Raw genomic sequence first — 20,720 nt, 5'->3', positions numbered from 1 at the left:
GCTCCCCGGGTGCCGCAGCATAAATGCCTGCCCACTGCTCCGGGTGTGTGTTCACGGTGTGTGTGTTCACGGTGTGTGTGTTCACTGCTGTGTGTGTTCACTGCTGTGTGTGTTCACTGCTGTGTGTGTGCACTTCGGATGGGTCAAATGCAGAGAATGAATTCTTAGTATGGTTCACCATACTTAGCTGTATGTCACGAAACTTTTCACTTTTTTAACAGGTTTCAGAGGTCATGTTAACAACTGCTTGGCTTTATTGTTAGAACTATGTGTACTATAAAAGGCAACATTGATTAGTACCATGCATATGGTGTGATACATTGCTGCAGTAGTGAAAGAAAAGAAAGGAAAATCACTGAAAAATGATTGACAGGTTAAACCATCACATACCATGCTAGCTCAATTAGTGTCATGTGCTTGGAATTATAATTCAGCTAGCATTTCAGATGGTGCTGCACTGCTTCAGGGTATGCTTGCTCTTCACTCATATGGACTCAATTGATGTCTGACCCACAAGTGTTAACATGGACAGTATATCCTTCTTCTAAGTTACATGCCATTCTCAATATTATTTTGAAGATCACATATCAGTGCATTCCTACCTTGGAGGCCCTCCGTCTTTATGAAGGGAAAAAACTGAAACAGTAGCAGACTTCAGGAGGACATTTGAGTCCTGCTACTGAAAACTGCTTCTTTTCATATTCATGAAGTTACCAAGAGGCACTTATGCTGTACACTTATGCTTCAGTATGTGTTTTTGACCTTTGCAGTATTTTTAACTTAAAAGAATACTATTGAGATGATTAGATAAGGCCATAAATAAAATATAATGATCACACATTTTATAATTGATTTCACAACAGCTGAATTTGCCCAAAGGTTGTGGGTTCGAGTTTCAGGCCGGCCACGACTGAGGTGCCCTTGAGCAAGGCACTGAATCCCCCCAACTGCTCCCAGGCACATAAATGGCTGCCCACTGCTCCGGGTGTGTGTGTGCACTTTGGATGGATGAATGCTGAGAACAAATTCTGAGTATAGGTCACCATACTTAGTCGTACTGTATGTCACTTCACACTACTTGTATTTGTTTGTCAAGCTATTTTTTTGACAATGTCTAATATTTAAAATGCTATATAAAGTAATTCATTAATTGACTCATATTCAGTAACTCCTTTAACCTGGTCATATTCATGATGAATTTAGAGGCAATCTGTAGAACACTGGGTGCAAAGCTGGATAATTCATTCTGGAAGGGAAAAGAGTCCATCACAGGACGCCATATACACACAAAGTCAAATGTCAATGGACTGTATTCATTTTTAGCTAAAACAGAAACAGTAAAATTATCAAAGTTAAATTTTACAAAAAATATAAATATCCCAATTTTATGCTCCACATTATTTTATCATTTACAAGCAGTATTTACTGATATTTCTGAAACTTATATTAAATGTTTACTTTTCATCTATGATCTACATAAAATCTGCCAATCCAATCCAATGTTCTGAGTCACAGATTTAGCTACTCCTTGCATTTTTATATAATTTAGAATCATTTGGTCACTGTATTTTCACAAAAGATCAAAGTATTAGTGTTTTCGGCTGAGATTGTTTTGCATGGATTGCCATTGAACCATAACTGTGGGTTTAACATTTCACTGTGAGAGTGATTCCCACAACCTCAAATGAAGTACAGGATATTTCATCGGATCCTAGTCCTATATTTTATGGGATAATGTATAGGACTAGGATACAGACAGTTCTGGGATTGGATTTGTTACCAAGGCACACCATGCTCTCTGTGGAAATGCTCTATTAGACACTGACACATTACACACAGTTTCATATCCAGACAGCCCTTTACATCTGAAAGAAATACGTACTACAAATAACATATCCAACAATCTTAGGTAAAAAATATAAGGTATCTGGAATCACCACCTGTAGGGATATAAGAAAAGAAACCTTACCCATAGAGCAGTCATTTCCAAAGAAGCCCTCATCGCAGAGGCACTGTCCATCAATGCAGCGCCCATTCTCTTTGCAGTCATTTGGGCATTTCTGTATGCCACAGTTGTCTCCAGAGAAGCCCTCAAAGCAGACACACTTGCCATCCACACAGTGGCCCTTGTCATTGCAGTCATCCGGACATGTGAGTAGACCGCAATCATGGCCAGAGTAACCAGTGTGACAAACACATTGTCCATCTACACAGTAGCCATTATCGTTACAATTATCCGGACAAGTGGACACGGAGCAGTCTGGACCCTCCCAGCCTACATCACATTTGCAGCTGCAGGTGTTGTGCTGGTATACACCATGGCCACTACAGCTTGTGTCCACACCTAATAGAAGGCAGGTAATTTACATGAAATCTGGAGATTAATTGTTCATACCTGTAGCTGTATACTGAAGGTATTAGATTGTAGTGTGATATTTTTTGTAGTTACTCCCACTGCAGTCATGACAGACAACATAACAAACTTTACTCTCATATTAATCTTTTGATCTCAAGCCCAAATGTATTTAGCGTACGTTAAAATATTTTCAGAGGGGAATATGGCAAAACTGTTTTCAACAAATATATACAAATTATGGGTATACAGTATCTGAATTAACACATTAGAAAAAAAGGACAAAGCAATAATTTTCAGGTGTGCTTGTTAGAAAATACCTGAACTTCCTGCGCAGCAGCCCTGAGCACATTGGGACTTCAGGTAGGTAACCTCCTCCTCCAAACCATTGACACGGTATAGCAAGGCTTTGAATTCCTCAGAATTAGCGCAGGTGCAGCTAGATGAGGGCAACTTAATATTGTGCTTGAAAACAATGTCCTTTTCTCCATCCACCATCATGACTTGATCATCTGATGCTTGGTCATGTGAAGGAAAAACTGTGTCCTGCTTACAACCAGAGTTAATTTTGTACACATGGTTAAATGTAACTGCTTTCTCAGACTCTTCTGCCTGTGTAACAAGTGAGACTACACCCAGGAACCCAAAGAGAAGCAATTGGAGCCAATTTAGACTGGGAATCATGACCTGTGGAAGAAACAAACAATTTCCAATGTACATCTGTGTGTAAATTCAGAGATGGATCAAACACTGGACTTTATGCTCAGGGACCATGCCTTATTACATGAGCAATAAAAGTTAGAAGGTTGATCCAGACATTTTATTATGTTTAATGTGGTTAAGGAGATTTTACTCAAGAAATGTCTTATCCTTCAAAGACTGAACAACCCTTTTGCTTGGCTAGCATATTCCATCTGAACCTTTAATTATACAACCACAGCCACACAAGAGTCTAAAGAAGCATGGAACCTTTTCTAACTGAATTATGTCATTTCTAAAAACAGTGATGTCATACTAATACCTTATTAACCTTACACAAAAGAGGAATATACAGTATTAAAGGATATTTTATTTTTAAAAAAAATAGGTGACTTTCTAATAAAATACTTTTGTGCAACATTTGATTAACATTTGCCCAAACAGTTTACTAACCCTACTTTAAAAATGCAAAGACTATTTGGATATATAAAATATATAATACATTGGCACATTAAATCTGTAAAACTGACCATTGAAAGATAAATATATATACATACGTGCATTAACTGATCATCGCAGAATGGGATTCTGTAAGTATGAGCTAAAGTAGCCCAGTTTGCCACAGAAATGAGATAAGTGAAAATGTCCTTGTGGGCCTATGGGACCACAAGGCAAGGATCTAAAAGTAAATCACTTTGGTCAATTCCTTTAACCAGTATGATAAAGACCCTTGTGGTTTTTATAATGATTTCATAAACTGTTCAAATTTATTGTATGTAATATAATATACAGTATGGTTAATATATAGTTTATGGTTGTGGGGTAAAATAGAATAAAATAATGCAATAATTACAATACACATCATTCAAATCATTCTATTTCTAGCATATTGCACTATTTATTTTGATCATCAAGGACATATTAGGAGCACAGAATGAAAATAGTCCACAATGTGCATCACAGTGTGATGCAACTGTGAAATAGCCAAAAGCTAAAAAGTGTGCTCTTGCATCAAGTAGAAGATGAATGCATTTTATGGTATATTCACACATGATTGCCCAAGTAAGTACGAATCATCAGTGCTGGTTCAGAGTAGTACATAGCTGATTAGACTGAATTGAGTAGATAGTATCTCTGGAGTCCACATAAAATCCTCAGCTACATGCCCATCAGAAATTACAATGAACAATCAGAGGAACTGTTTAGTGATCCCTCATTTCCCACAATTTTCATTTGATGCTCACAGTCTACTGCCTTTATTTTTCCTAAAGATGGATCACTTGAGACCCACAAGTTTTTCTCAGTCCCCAGAGATCAACAAAAGTCTAGCTGCCAGCATAAAAGCCTTGAACCTCTGTCCTAAAATGGTTCAGACAAATATGATCATAATAGCAACAGTTGCCCATGCTCAGAGAGGCAGGTCACTATACAGGCACCCTAAATTGTCATTTGCTTAATTTATCTTCCACGTTGACTGAGTGCACTAAGGACACAACTCATGAGCTCAGCAAAGCTGGACACATTTCTTTTGAGAGAGGTTGCCTTGTTGGAGCCTGTTCCTGTAATTTGCCTACAATGGTCTTAGGCTCTGTTCAGGGTCAGCAAGCCACCTGAGAGCTGCATATAGACTGCATTCCAGTCCTAAATAATTACACTTCAGTCTCATACATATGTCAACAAGCTGTGAAATACGAAACCCTATGTAAGGTGATGGAATTTTGCAGGTTAACACCTACAGCACATGGTCAAAGGAGATACAGACAGTAAAATGGCTAGAGATAAATGGCTGATGTATTGATGTATATATGGTCCTCTTGGATAGGTCCAAATGAGGCTCAAGGACAACATCATTCTCTGAATAAAAGGGACTAGCAGAAGAGAGGTAAGAAGAAAACATCCACACTTTGTGTCCCCCTTGTCTCTTGAGGTATGAGATTCAATTCAAAATTGTTCTGTTCTTCTGCTTTATGCTTTATGAAGCAGAACTTGGGCCCTGCTGTTAAGCAAATTGAGGGTCTTCATGATCTGGAAAAATGCCACTAGGCAGTTTAAAAGCAGCTACAAATATTTTACACTGGTGCATTTCCTCTCTGGTCTTCAAGTGGAAAAAGCTGAAAGTAATTATGCTAGTATACGAGATGCTAAAATATATACCCTGCCAAGCCTGTAACACTGGGGACTTAACCATGACTTCCATGATAAAGTAATCAACCTCCCAAATCACCCAGTTAACCTAACACAGCGTTTTACATTCTAGACTCTAGCACAATTATTTTCATCATTTTGTATATTTAGTTAATATTCTGCATTGACATATTGAGGGACAGCATAAAATGCTGTTATTATTTTAATAACAGCATAACTCAAAGAAGCTTTTGGTTCTGTTTTGGTACCACAATGATGTAATGTATGGGACAATGTGTATAAATAAAACTGACCACTCTGACATAAAAGACAAAAAGCTTGCTTTGTGATTGAATTCCAGTGTGTAAACCTACATGTTTATATTTGCAAATAATAACAGAGCAGACAACAATCTAAGAAACATTATCTTTAGACCACAATAGTTCTGCTTCTTCTCTTTACAATAATTCAGTGATAAGACATTTAATTATTAATGATATTTAATAATGTTATCCTCTAATAAATGGGATACAGTGGGAATAAATATCAAGACTATAGGAAACAGTGCAACATATCAGCTGCATAAGTGCTAATGTATTCAGGACTGTGTTAAGTGCAAATAATGTATCATTGTATAAGATGTGCAAAAGTATTAGCAGTCAGCATTAGACAAATCACACTGTCATATTAATTGTGTTAAAAATAAGAAATAGCATGTAAACTGTATAAGCAGCATATTATTCATGCTTTACATTCATCAGCTCCCTTGTTTAATCAAAATTTAAACTAAAACTTTTAATTCTAAAAATTATTATACCATCAACCAGATAGAGTTTTAAAACCGGAATTGAAAAATGTTCATACCGCTATAGCCTGAATTCTGAATGTCCCTCCTTAGTCTGTCTGAGTACAAGAGCCTCTTACTGTCATTCAAAGTGACTTGCAGTGAGCACCTGTTGAGCAGCTCTGACTTGGCCCTCCTGAGTGTTACAGAGAGTCCTCTAGCTCCAAAAAATCCCTCTCACAGTTTAAATGAGCAGCCCTGAGCCAATGGGCACCCTGGGCGTTCCTCTCTCTGTAGCTCAGGGATCACAGAGGGAGATAATGTGAGGCATTCCCCAACTCAACATTGTCTGGAACGAATCGTTTCTTCAAACATTGCATTAATACCCCCAGCCCTGTCACCCGCTGCCCACACTACCCCAAGCAGGTCACTTTTCATAGAAATTCTTTTTCAGGTTTTCTGATGTGTAGTAGCCTCAAATGTTAATGCATCTCTGTTCCAGGCAAGGTCACACATGGAATTGTTGTAACTGGAGACCAGAAAATGCGTAAAGGTATTTTTTTTGTTTGTTTATTCATTTTGTTTTTTTGAAGAGGAATTCAGTCTCATTTACAGACTTCTGTTTTATTCTGGTATAGTTGAACAGAATGGTTGCAATTACAGGTGCTTATTGCTTTCTTTCCTGATGTCAAAAAATGTTTTCAATGTCTCGATGTCTCATTTGTAGGAGTAAATGGAAGCACATGCCCTATAAAACGCTTGAGTGCACGAATTTCTCTTTAAATGTTTGGATGCTTTCACATGTGGCATGAAAATGCAATAAATAAGAACAGAAGAAAGAATAAAATTACATTGTGTTGGAAAAGGCTTTTAGCAAGCTTTCAAGAAAAGCAAAGTTTGTGCTAGATCATTCCATGAGGAAGGGAATTTAATACAACCTTAACTGCTGAAAGTTTAAGTCTTCAAAGATCTTTGCTAGTTGTAATGCTACTTACTCTGCCAATCCACAGTCAGACATTGCTCCATTCACACTTAACATCTGACTAACATCTGACACTGCACAAAAATAATGGATATTAAACTGCATTCTAAAAATATTTTAACACTCAATTAATGGCTAGTTAATTGAGTGTTAAAATGAAAGCTAATGGATTATTCATTAAATTAATTCTATGTATCAAAATACCTTCTGGCTTCCCAGTACTTAACTGCATTGTAGATTTACTTGTAATACTGTACAATGTAAATTCTGAAGGTATTTTAGTATCTTGACAGATCCTTGATGTAAATTGCATACATTTAATTGCATGTAAAGAACATAATGTTTTCTCTTAGTAGGGATCTTCTGTGCTAAGCATGTGCATGTGTGAGTATGTGGGGGATCCCAAAGCTGTGTAGCAGTAATGTAGCGTGGCATAAACCAGACTTATGACTTCCTTAACCATTTCTTAGGTCAAAGGCTCAGCAAGAGCTTGTGAATGCAGAGAAAGGAGTTTACTGCAATAATGAACCAGCAGGAGATCCTGGCAAGAGGGGGTATTAGGCACTTTTTTAAATTTGCAAAGAAAAAAACGATACCATCTTTAAAATATTTCTTTGCACTACTCTTAACTTCAAAAGTCCCAGAACGTTCAAAGTGCTGGTTCCAGCCTGGTGAAAATAAAGCACAGGATCTGCACTTCTAAAACCCTCTTTCATGAAAAAATGAAGAATAAATACATAGCATACTATTAGTGTGGAGTAAGACTTTTCTTCAGCAGACTTTACTTTTGATAGCATCCTAAAGTAAATAGGCTGAAGGAAAATGGACTGGACTCGATTATTCCCCTATCAGACCTCTTTTTTTGAGTACAGTTCCTTTCCTATCAGCTATTCTGCTCAGTTATTCATGTAGAGTAGTCCTGAATACATTTTTTCAGTCCACTTCCAATGAGCATTCTTGAAAAACAAATCCAGTGTGACTGATATACAAGGACAAATTTTAGTGTTGGGTTTTCTTAGAATAGAATTTGAATAAAATCCAATGTAACTACTCTTTCTACACATTTCTTAAACATTTTATTTGCTGACTTAAAACACTGAAGCACTTACTGTAGCTCATGGGCACATTGTTTTCTTGCCATCATCTGTTAAACAAAAGTTATGTTAAACCTGTTTACTGATTATGTCCAGGAGCATCTTGTAAACGAGCAAGAATAGCATTGGACATGAATACTATGCAATTATTCTGGCTTTGACAAACATTCTGGTATTATAGATGTATTAGGAATTACCTACACAGAAATTGAACACTAGTTAATGAATGTAAGTCACGGACTGACGTGAAGTGACATGCACTCAGCATGATGGTTCAAAACAGTAAAATGTGTGGTTATAAGCACGGCAGTATGGGGTAATGTTTAAATTCAGAACAAATGACATTCTTCACATTCATGCCGTCCCAGTCACTCAGGCTTCTGTGGCTCTGATGTCTATTAGATGACATCTGGGACTGGGACATTGTGCTGTGTTTGATTTGGTTATGCATTTAATTGCATTTTAATGATATTTTCTTGCCATTTAATTCAGAAGCATCCACATACTGTTGTTGTGAACGGTACATTTTACTGTCATTGTACAGTATTTTTTTTTTATGCTTTTTAACCAATATTATAGTCCTAAGCAATCTACATGTCTACAAAGAGATGTGAGTCCATGACAAAATAATCAGCTGTTAATTTCAGCCACAACTGTTCAATCAGTCTAAACTGGCCTACCTTTAAGAGACTATAAGGAATGAAAATATTTCAGGAGAACAAAAACTGTTGAAACCAGTATGTTAGTTAATATTTAATATAAACTAAGCAAGTAATATTAGTACTTAAAATTTTATTGGTCACATACACAAACACAGTTTAAAAAAAAAAAATTAAATAAAATATTTGCAGAAAAGTCTGAGCTCTAAGTGATGTCCTGCTTGAGGGTCAAAATGTGTTTGTCTGTGAATGAGCAGATCTTGACCACAACGGAGAGAAGAGTCCATTGTTTGGTTGTCTGAGGTACTTCTTTATCTTCTTGGCCTTGGTTCAGCAACGCATGGTGCAATTGGACTACAGGTCAGCAAGCTCAGTGAAGATGGTACATACAGCTAATCACATCGCCTGGAGAGCTCACCTATTTAACACTATCACACATACCTGCTTAGACCTGTTCCCAAACCAGGCTGTAATGCTTTCCATGAAGAGCAGGTGGTGCAGGTGTAGAAGGTCCTTAGCACTTGAGAGGTCAGTTAAAAGTCCTAAAGGCATCTAACGTTAAGACAATACCAGGTCTTCTTCACCAAGGTGGTGGTACCAGAACGTATCCACTTACTCCACTGGGGTCTTGTTGATTATAAGTGGTCAATAGTTCATCTTCTGCTTGGTGCCAAAGTCCACTATCAACTTCTTTGGATTGCTGACATTCAGGATATTTCTAATCTCCTCTAGGTAGGCTGACTCGTTGCTGTCATAGATCAAACCCACTGCAACAGTGTCATCAGCAGACTTGAAAAAGTAAGTGGAAGTGGCCACACATCATAGGGGTATAATAAGTACAGCAGAGAGCTCAGAACACAACCTTGTGGGCTCCAGTGCAGAGGATGAGGGAAGGTGAGACATATTTTCCCACTAAAATGCTTGACACCATGATTATAATGGTATTATTGCATTCTCAATTAGAATTTTTATAAATAACTGTCATTTACTGGCATTTAATTGCAACTTTACAATTACTCACAAAAAAAACAACATGCTAATGTGATGTCACTAAATATATGTATATGTAACTCAGTGTATTATTTTGTTTAGTTCATTTTCATACTGTATTTCATTTACATTTTTATGTGCAATAATGTATTTAAATTTTCTTGTATTTCCTTTTTATTCCTACTTTTTTGTAGGTGTGTCTATGTGTGTAGGATGCTCTGAGTTTGTTTTCAGGGTGAGCATTTAACATTCTGTCATGGGTCTGCAGATGATAATAGGGTTATCAATTGAGTTCTAATTCTGGCACATTTACATCCATTCTTATGAATCCTGCTGAACCACAGTGAACTGCTTCTTGATGCCCGCTCATTTACAGCAAAAGGCAAAAGTAGGCAAAAATGATTGTCCATGAACCAGTATGTTGGCCTTATCCAAACATAATTGTCTAAAATATCTTTGTATGCTGTAGCATTATACTTTCTCTTCAGTGGAAATAAGGGGCCAAACCTGTACTAGCATAACAGTGGCCTTGTGCACAAAGCAGGAAACATGAAGACAAGGTTTACAGAGATTGGTTTACCTCCACAGAGCCCTGACCTCAAACCCACTGAACAAACATTTTGGGTTGAACTGAAACACTGACTGCACACCAGGTCTCTTCACCTGACAACAGTGTCTGATCAAGATAGACCAGGCCGTTGAAAACAATGATGGATAATACAAGTTCATGATACATCACATTACAGCTATGTGAAAATTTTGGAGTTGCTCAGAACTACAGACACATTGGTTACATAACAGGTAAATGATAACATAAATGATTTCCCTTTGAGGACTGTGTACATTGGCCATCACCAGCAAGTGTGTACTACTGTTCCTTCAATTGTTAACTACCCAGCTAACAACAGTTGGCTATTATTTGTTATCAGTTTTTGTTATTTTTTAAAACATTGATCATTCATGCAACATTAATTATAGCATCTCAGTTAACTCAGTTAAGTTTCTGAGAACTCTGTGAAGCGGCACAATTCTATAAAATTGCAGGAACATAAATGTTGTAATGTTACAGCCAAAACATATTAGAACCTAACCTGATAAATATTCATTCATTCATTTCCTACCGCTTATCCAAACTACCTCAGGTCAAGGGAGCTCAGGTGTCATCGGGCATCAAGGCAGGATACACTCTGGACGGAGTGCCAACCCATTGCAGGGCACACACACACACACACTCATTCACTCATTCACTCACGCAATCGCACACTACGGAATTTTCCAGAGATGCCAATCAACCTACCGTGCATGTCTTTGGACCTGGGGAGGAAACCGGAGTACACGGAGGAAACCCCTGAGGCACGGCGAGAACATGCAAACACCACACACACAAGGTGGAGGCGTGAATCGAACCCCCAACCCTGGAGGTGTGAGGCAAACGTGCTAACCACTAAGCCACCGTGCCCTCTTGATAAATATTGAATTTGAATAATTTTACAGAGTTTTAAGTTAGTTTCAGTTAGCTGGATATATTGCTTACACATAAAATAATAATATCTGATAATTATATCCCTGTTTTTTCTCTCATTGGCCTGTTTATCTTCACTAAAAGCTAGAAAGCAGCTGGAAAAATTAGAATTAGAGTCCCAGTGCTTTTGTCCACTTCTGTACTACTTTTCTCATGCACGGATGACAAAGTTTATTTATAGTATTACTAGTGGAGAACCTGCACTAAGTCTGGTTTTCCTATTTTCCTACATGTATATCTTCATGCTTGTAACATTAAATTACAAGAATTTCAATTTTACGTTTTTTATACATATTTATATAAGCATAATACAAAGTTGAAAAGAGTGCTATAACCCATAACCTTCTTAAACATTCAAAACCATTCATGTGGAGGGTTTGAAGAAAAAATGTTAGTGGTAAATTATTATGAGACGTTAATTTAGCAAAAACTGTAAAGTAGATATGCATATTTGTACATCTATGTATTAATTTAGTATAAAAATCAAATTATATTAAATAATTCTTAGAAAAAGTGCTGACATTACTTCTTTGTGGGCAACTTCCTTATGTATACAGTGCCTCAAAAGTGCACTTCCTTCTAACCTTGGTGGTCCCACTGAATGATTTCACAGATGTTGCTGAAAAATGCACAGAAACTCACTGTTGCCCTTATCATACTGTCATGTCATTTTTGTAGGTTTAAGAATTGCACACTTCATTAATCAACTGAGTTTTCTTTTGGGTTTAGTGTCTTGGCCACTCTTTGTTCTGTGGTGTCAGTAATATAATTTGAAATAGTTATATTTTTCAATTCAATTCAATTTTAGTTTAACAGATCTTTTAAGAATGGGGGGGGGGGGCGCAACAGCATCCAATCATCTCAGTTCACCTCTATGCCCATGAACCCTCCAGATCTGCTTATTATGAAGAAAACCTTTCAAAATAGCTAAACAAATAGGTTTTCAGCCTAGACTGAATCCTGAACAATAATTGGTAGGAGGTTTCATAATTATATGCTTTGTAAGAGAATGCTCTGCCTCCTGCTGTAGCCTTCATTATTCAACAAACAGCCTGAATCTTTTGATTAATGTCGTTGCAGTGGATCGTTAAAATAATAATAATAAGTTTACTCAGTGATACAGCATAAGACCAATCAGTGCTTTATAAATCAATAGTTTTTTCTGCGTCATGTAGTGGCATTATATTTCTTATCTCAGCTATTTCTGAGAGGAAAGTTGGCTATTTCAGTAATACAATCTATGTGAGCTTGAAATGAAAAACCAGAGTCTGTAATCAAATTAAAGACTTTTACTGCTGCACATGATGAAACAGGAAGACCAACCATTAATATTTACTCGGAAAGTTTACTTCTTGCTGCATGTGGACTTTCTCTCTATGTAGGACAAGTATTTCTGTCTTGTCAGAATGAAGAAGGAGAAAGTTGTGCCCTCTACATCTTTTTCAACTTTATTAAGATGCTGCTGCTCATCTGGCTTTTTAGTGAAAACATACAATTGTATATCATCAGCATTACACTGGAAGATCATACTTTTAATAATTTTACTGGGAGACCTATGACTGGTCTCTGATCAGGGTTGTGTCTCCTTGCAGATTTTGACACCATTGTTGAAGATACAGGATTGGACTGCTACTGGCTCTGGATCAGGTTATTGACTGATCATTATCAATTTGTAGATATAAATGGTGTCTTCTCTATGCATACTAAAATTATGTTTAGTGTCCCACACAGTTATGTTTTATGCCCACTGATTTTTATGCTGCTTCGTGGTACAATTATTTGCAAACATGGTATTAGCTACCACTGTTAGCTAATGACACACAGTTGAATGTTGCACCAGCTTAATAAGAGTGAAGAATGTGTCAAGGGCATTAAACAGTGGATGCTTACTAACTTTCTCCTGCTTAATTCTGACAGGACAGACATACCTGTACTTGGACCGTATGCAGTCAGAAAAAAGCTTTCTTAGTGCAGAGAAACTCTGGATCCATCTTCTGTATGTCTTTCTGTTCCATCAAATATAGCCACCCTGAACTAGATTCCAAACAACACACTTCCCTGCTCTCTTCACCAAGTTACAGTACATGTTTACTTGTTTAACAGGACTTTCACTGTTATATTACTGCAAAGTTTTTGCTCAGTTAATTTCTGTCTGACATTACAAAGCCTTTTGTTTTTATTTCATGGTTTGACCATTGTTTCTGTTTTACCTTGCCGGGTTACACTTCGGAGTGTATAGTTTAGCCTCTTACGGGCCCTGTGCCGTACACGGCACGGAAGTAGAAGTGACCACTAGGGGATGACCCAGAAACAAGCTTCAATTCAACTTTAAAGCATCAAATCCTCCAAAAACACGAAAAAACCTATTTACCTAGTAAAGTTTATACTCTCAATAATTTTTTAAGCCCACACACAAAGCACAATATGATTCACAGCCTTCATACAATTAGAAAAAAATTTCGGACAAAACTGACCTAGGTGGCGCTAGACCGGTTTTTCCCTTACCTTTAGACGCGTCTCTTTCTTCACTGGGGTAATATATTCCAACACAAATAATCCACAAAAATCCATACAGGTCCAAGGAATTGAAATCTGTAAGCCTTTTAATCCAAAACGGATTCGTCGCGCCGCAAATATTCCGTTAGTGTTCTGAAAACTGGAAACAGAAGTGCGCCATCATCTCGTTTTCGCTCTAACTCCTAATTGGGATATTCAAAAATTCAAAGCCTACGTCATATTTATAGCCCAGGTCCTAACGAATCAAATAAGCCCTCATTTGAGCCAATCGGTGCTTGTATGGCAGAGATAGACGGCTGGGAAGCCAATGGTGGCATGACCTCATTTTTGGGAACCCGCCTTTGACTGACAATTACTCCTTCCAATAGCAATGAAATGGGCTGGGACCTATACAGCCGTTTAGCCAATAAGCAGACGATTCCAACGGTTTATGACATGCCGTATGTTCTTTGCCTGTGTCTGCGTGAACTGGATGCGCAGAAGAATTCTTGCGTAATCCCTGACCTTTTGTCCCTCTCACAGCTCAGGGTGTCAAGTTACAGGCCTGTTTTCACACCAGAGTGATAGAGAGAGAGTCTAGGCTTATTTATGGCTTGTCAGACTGAGCCTGCAGCCTTTTATTTCAAAGTTATATAGTAAACAAGTACACAAAAACGCTGCACCCGACGACCAGGGCCGTAGACAAATATTCATATAAAATCCATTTTTGGGTCTTTTGACTTGAAATTTTTTTGGTGAAAGCCAAGACATGTGGCTATGACTCTCAGTTGTTGGTTTGTCCCTAACATGTTCCAGAAAAATAAGATTAATCAGTTTATCAGAAAAACAACCCAGGCGGACAGGAAAATCTGCATTCAAACCCCTGTAACTTTGTGCCAGTAAGAATCAATCTGAAACTAGTTTCTGAAACTAGAGAATCTCTTCTTTCAAATGAGACCAGGTTAGAGTATGACATTAATAGTGACTATAAAAATCATATTATAAAAATAACAAAATCTCTGTGTCTGTTATATAACACTTGGTTACTATGGATTATTGGCATTTTACCCAGCCTGTGCAACAAAGTGTCCCTTGTCTGGAGTTAAAGATGGCTTTCTGTTAAATTAACACTTTTTAAATGGTGATTTCCTGACATTTATGTGGCATTATTGTATATGGGGTTGGATATGTAGACATGCAGACATATTTAAAGTCAGGAAGAAGCTCACTGTGTGAATAAGCAACTGGGTGGTCAGCTCTGATTTATAGCACTTTACTGTAACCTGACTACCTCAAATCTCAAATAAACAAATGAATGACTCCTTAAAAAAAGCTTTTAGTAAAAGTTAGGGTGGGCAGATATAAATGACACTAAATATTATGTTACATATATACATATGAAGTTTTCTACAGTGCTACCACGTCTCCAAACAGACCAGCATATGTTTTCAATAAACCTAAATTCAATATAGTATAAAAACTTAGAAATGTTGCACTTCTTTGTAGTGTGCCTGCTATGGATTTGACACTGTTATGATGTGAGTTGCTTTAGATTTTTAAAGATTCTATTTGGATGGCTTTGATGATGAATGGCTCTTCAAGAGTCAAGTCAAAGTCAAGAAGTTTTTTAATTGTCATTTCAACCATATATAGCTGTTACAGCACACAGTGAAATTAGACAAAGTTTGTCCAGGACCATGGTGCTACATAAAACAAAGACAGAGCTATAAGGACTCAGTAAGTTAGTCCAAGCCACATAACGGGCATCTGTGCAACCTGGTGCAAATAGTGCAGGACAAGACAAAAAGACAGAAAGACAGTGCAGGACAATAGAATTTTGCAAGACATCACACAAAAGACAGTACACAAAAGACAATAAACAAAAACAGCACTGACCACTGTAAATACTGGACCGAAACACAGTATTATAGTAGCAGTTGCAGGAGGTATTCTAAAGTATTGTCAAAACAACGATCAACTGAAATGTAAGAGCATGTTCAAAGAGCAAAAACAGTGTGCAAAACAGCATGTACACAGTGGAAGAGTGTGTATTTGTTGTAGGTCTGTGCAGTCCATACAGTTGATGTGTGTGTGAATGTAGTTCTCAGTACAGTTCAGTTATTAATGAGTCTGATGGCTTGTGGAAAGAAACTGTTATACAGTCTGGTGGTGAGGGCCCGAATGCCTCGGTACCTTTTTCTAGACGGCAGTAGGGTGAAGAGTGTGTGTGAGGGTGTGCGGGGTGTGCTGTTGGCTTTGTGAATGCAGCAGCTGTCCTCACTATCCACTGCAGGGTCTTGCGATCCGAGATGCTGCAGTTACCAAACCAGAGATGCAGCTGCTCAGAATGCTCTCAATGGTCCCTCTGTAAAACGTAGTCTGAATGGGGGGAGGGCTTTTCTCAGATATGCTCCATCAGAAGATCGGTGATTGTGAATATATTGGGGTGTGTGAGATTGGGGAATCTAGCTTGATTATTTAAAGCAGTCTGCATGAGCAAAGTATCAAAGCACCTCACTGAACTTGAAGTCATGTCAGGGTGTCTCCCATGTACTTCTGCTGTTCTTTATTTATGGACTCAGTAAAATTCTGGTATATAGGACAGAGATGGAGAAGTGAAGCCAATGGGTAATATAAGTTGCTCTTTGTATATAGGCACCCAAACACAGATTTAAGCATGTGATTAAGATTAAGAAACAATAATTCCTTTCAGTCTGTGAAAGAAACAAACTATATGTAGCTGCTGAAAATTGCTTGCAGACCCAAAGCCAAGTGAATTCATCATAGTTAAGAGGTCATTTTGTATAGAGAGTAAAACATTGTATAACTGTGGGTCAAAGTTGTTGAGGCATTTATTTTTCTTGAATTGAGGGCTTTTTATTTGGAAAATGTATCACAAGCCTTGAGGCAAGTTGAGCCAATGGCTCAGCAACACCACTGAAATGACTGTGAAAATGTGAAAATAAATATTGAGATTTGTTTAAATGTGGTGTTAGTACATACAGTGTTAAATATACACAACACTCCTCTGTCCTGAAGAATCTCTTGTGGCATGCTTTACATAGTTTTTGATCGGAGTATTGATATTAGACTTCCTGTTGCCTGGAGCATCAGGTATCAGGTATCAGGTATCAGGCAGACAGTGGATTAGGTGTTACTATAGATATGAAAATGCTTGGCTGCTCTTCTATGAAATTAAAATGTATGAAATAATTAAAATATATTTAAATATTTAAAACATAGTTTTCCTAAAGACTGCAATTGCTTAGAGCAATGAACAAGTTAATAACTTTGATAAAATAGACTTAATGTTAAAATGATGCTCATACTTAAGTTCCTGATAACACAATTATCACTATTTGAATGATATGTAATTTCACTACCAAGAAGAGGATGAGACGCCTAATAAGTCTGATTCCTTTTACCATGTCATCTCAGGGAGTTTTTAATATACAATTTTAAATATAATATGAACAATGGGTGCAGGAACCCACACACACACACACACACACACACACACACACACACACACACACACACACACACACACACACACACACACACACACACACACACACACACACACACACACACACACACACACACACACACACACACACACACACACACACTGAATTCCAACCACTAGGTGACGGTAATGATGTTGAAATCCGTCCCGGCAGCAGCAATAACGAGGAAATATAAAATGTCAGCTTGCAAAATGCTCCGGTCTGGTTTGGGGTTCCTACAGTCATCATTTCAGGTGATGCTGCCTTATGGTTGTTGTAAAGCTGTTGTTTATCCTTCCGTACAAAGCCATGTAGATATAGGGCATCTGCCTACACAGCTCTGTAACGTGTGCCATATAAAGCTAACCTTAGCTAGCTGCTAATTTTTCAGGCCGAGTCCTAAATGGCTGTATAGGACACGTAGTGCACTACATAGGGTATAGGGGTGATGTATAGCGGCTATTGTTTATTCTTTCAGCCAGTGCGCTTATATACGGAGTAAAGCGCTATTTGGGATTCAGCCTTAGTTCAGCTCAATGTCATTAGTATATCTTGTTACTTTGTGCACGTGCAAAGTATTTAAACATGTTTGCTTGATGTTTTTGCTTATATTGCAGTAAAATATAGCTGTGATGATTTCATTATGTTATGAGATGTTGTGTGTAACATAAACAAATAAATAAACAAATAAAAATAGTAAATATTATTAAGCCTTTGCAGTTTTGTTGAACATTATAGCAAAATTAGTGATGCATATTTTGGTATCCTAGAAATATTTTTCAAATATCATGATATATTTTATCCCCTTATTATAAAGCCATAATTTGCATTATTTCCATTTAGTGTTCATATGTAGGGACTTTATGTAGGAACTAGTTACATTCAGAATTGAGCCTGGTAGTGTTTAACTTTTATAAATAAATATGCCTGTATTATACTCACAGAAGTTCAGACATTTATATTAATATGGTTGGACTAGTTTAATGTTTTGCATTGCTGCTGATCTCCAGTTGTCTCTTAAATTGTGCACGTAGTAGAAGAGCCTTTTCTCCATATAATGCACATTCATAGTAAGTGAATATGTGGTGCAAAAAGGCTTTTTCTTTTGTTAAGTTGTACAAAGTCTAATATTGTGGAGCATTTAGATTCTCAGACTTACTTACTGGACACATTTCCATGATTTGATCATGTATTACATTTCTTTTCAGATGAACTTTTCAGAAACTTCAAACAGTGATCTAACAATAAGGCTAAACTATAAACTTTAACTGCTTTGTATTGTTTCCGTGAATATGTGAGCATATTAGGTGTTATCATTTGTGAAAAAAGCAGAGGACATTTAAACAGCTACACAGATCTGTGTCATCAGATATTAGTAATCCTGTCTTTCATTTATACCTATTTACAGGATTTCAAGGAATCGCAGCCAGAGTGATGTGAGACGTGACAAAGGCCAAACAGAAAGCATACGATGAGTTGTATGCCAGGTTACACACGAGGGAAGGCAGGAAGGACCAGTACAGATTAGCAAGAGAGATAGAGACACAACAGGGAGGTTACAGGGGGTGAGGTCAAGAAGGTGCAGGAGTTTAAGTATTTGGGGTCAAACTGTGTGACGGGGAGTGTGGAAGTGAAGCGGCGAGTACAGGCGGGTTGGAGTGGGTTTTCGAAAAGTGTCAGGAATGTTGTGTGACAGAAGAGTGTCAGCAAGAAGCAAAGGAAAGGTGTACAAGACAGTAGTGAGAGCAGCTCTGCTGTATGGGTTAGAGACTGTAGCAGAGAGGAAAAGACATGAGGCAGAGATGGAGATAGCAGAGATGAGGAGGTTGAGGTTCTCTTCAGGAGATATATGGATCTATTAAAATAGGACATGAAGGTAATTGGCATGAGAGTAGAGGATAGAGTTAGGTGGAAACAGATGATTCACTGTGGCGACCCCTAAAGGGAAAAGCCAAAAGTAGAAGAAGAAATCTTTTATTTATAACTCCTATTGTGTGCCTTATATGTAGTATTTGTATTTATAATCTGTTATAATTTATAATGTCATTTTATTTTAAGATAAACAGTGCCAGCAACACACTCATTCTCACAAGAAGTGTTTACACTGCCATAAAAATGCTGTTTAGTTCATTTTTTTCTTGTGTGATCTGGCCTCAATGTTCTTACTGTGCTGCTGCTTTGTCTCTGTATTCAGGCATGTAGAAGTTCACTTGGGTTTGTGGAGCAGACCAGAGGTTATTATGTTAACTGGAGAATGCTGCGAGATGTGAAAAGAAGAGAGATGGCATACAAGTATGCAGACACAAGACTACGGATCAATGCCATCAGAAAGAACACACTCTTACCTAAAGAGTTACAGGTGCTGATCTGATTCAAATGGCACTTCTTACACATGCCACATTCTGTCCCTGTGTGTAGGTGCAATGAGGCTAACATAAAACACCTTATAATCTCATCTCACCAGCACATCTATGATCCTACAACACATTTTTAAGATTATTTTTACACTTGATTAGTATATTGTTTATAGATGACAGTGTGTATATAATGTCCTCTGCTGTGCTGCTGATCAGTAGTTTTTGCTGTTGCAGAATATTAACAGGGTACAAGCTCTAGATGGAAATTATATTTTACAAGCCAATAGGAAATTCACATTTATTCCATGTATTATATTCAAAGACAGTTCACTCACAGAAACAGAAGGACTACAAGTCAACTACCGAAGCATTTTTTAACTATATTCATGGCTTATTGGCTTGTAAAATATCATTTCCATCTATTCATTACTTAATTTTTACATTTTCTTGAAATTTTCTATCATGATTGTTAACTCATGTTAATTGAGACTCCTGTATATTTGCTGTAAGCCAAAAATTGACATATACTTCACTTTGTTCCTGTAGGAGGTAGCTGATAAAGAAATTGCTGCCTTGCCTCGAGACAGCTGCCCGGTACGTATCCGCAACAGATGTGTGATTACGTCTCGACCCCGTGGAGTGAAACGCAGGTGGCGTCTGAGCCGCATCGTCTTCAGACAACTAGCAGACCACAATCAGATGTCAGGCATACAGAGAGCGATGTGGTGAAAACCTAACAGTGGACAATTCAGTCCTTACAGCTTACACCTTCAGGATGGAGAAGCTCAAAATTTTCAGAATCCCAGCAGGAAAGTTTTATGTGCACACAAACTGTCAGTTTTGAAGATTTTGTCCTGAAAATATCTTCATAATCTGGGAAACATTTTGCTGCTGTGTGTATAATAAAGCTTTTTCACTATGATCCCATCAGCTGTCTGTCCTCAATTAGTTTCTACATTTAGAAAGACAAGAACACTAGAACTCTCCATACTCGGACATACCTTACAAACTTACTCTTTCAGTTTCTGCTTTAATTGGTCACTACAGTATGAATGAAGGTGTTAAAGAAGCACATTTCAGGTTGAATGTGATCAGTTTGACATTCTAAATATCATGAGAGAAAGTGTGATCATTATAACCAGCAGATAATT

The 20,720-nt window shown here is 37.5% G+C and overlaps 2 protein-coding genes across 4 annotated transcripts in view; one reads left to right on the top strand and one right to left on the bottom strand.

The window, feature by feature from the left end:
- tnn (tenascin N) overlaps nucleotides 1-13,768 on the bottom strand; it is a 28,526-nt gene extending 14,758 nt beyond the window's left edge. The window contains exons 1-3 of one of the 3 annotated variants that reach the window (XM_027133417.2): nucleotides 13,713-13,768; nucleotides 2,674-3,040; nucleotides 1,970-2,344 (exon numbers count right to left, since the gene is read on the bottom strand). In XM_027133417.2, coding sequence (XP_026989218.1) covers nucleotides 1,970-2,344; nucleotides 2,674-3,037 — 739 coding nt within the window. In that variant the 5' untranslated portion in view covers nucleotides 3,038-3,040; nucleotides 13,713-13,768. Of the gene's footprint in view, nucleotides 1-1,969; nucleotides 2,345-2,673; nucleotides 3,435-13,712 lie in introns of those variants that run through there. The other 2 variants (XM_047822043.1, XM_027133407.2) reach the window with 2 other exon arrangements.
- A 3,542-nt stretch (nucleotides 13,769-17,310) lies between these two features.
- On the top strand, nucleotides 17,311-20,496 carry mrps14 (mitochondrial ribosomal protein S14). The gene is made up of 3 exons (XM_027179030.2): nucleotides 17,311-17,466; nucleotides 19,407-19,571; nucleotides 20,116-20,496. The coding sequence occupies exons 1-3, from the start codon at nucleotides 17,362-17,364 to the stop codon at nucleotides 20,296-20,298; spliced, it is 453 nt and encodes a 150-aa protein (XP_027034831.1). The 5' UTR covers nucleotides 17,311-17,361; the 3' UTR covers nucleotides 20,299-20,496.
- Nucleotides 20,497-20,720: the final 224 nt, after the last annotated feature.

The sequence above is a fragment of the Tachysurus fulvidraco genome, chromosome 1 (assembly GCF_022655615.1).
Source record: "Tachysurus fulvidraco isolate hzauxx_2018 chromosome 1, HZAU_PFXX_2.0, whole genome shotgun sequence".
Classification (NCBI taxonomy): Eukaryota; Metazoa; Chordata; class Actinopteri; order Siluriformes; family Bagridae; genus Tachysurus; species Tachysurus fulvidraco.
This window is presented reverse-complemented; position numbering and strand designations above follow the sequence as displayed.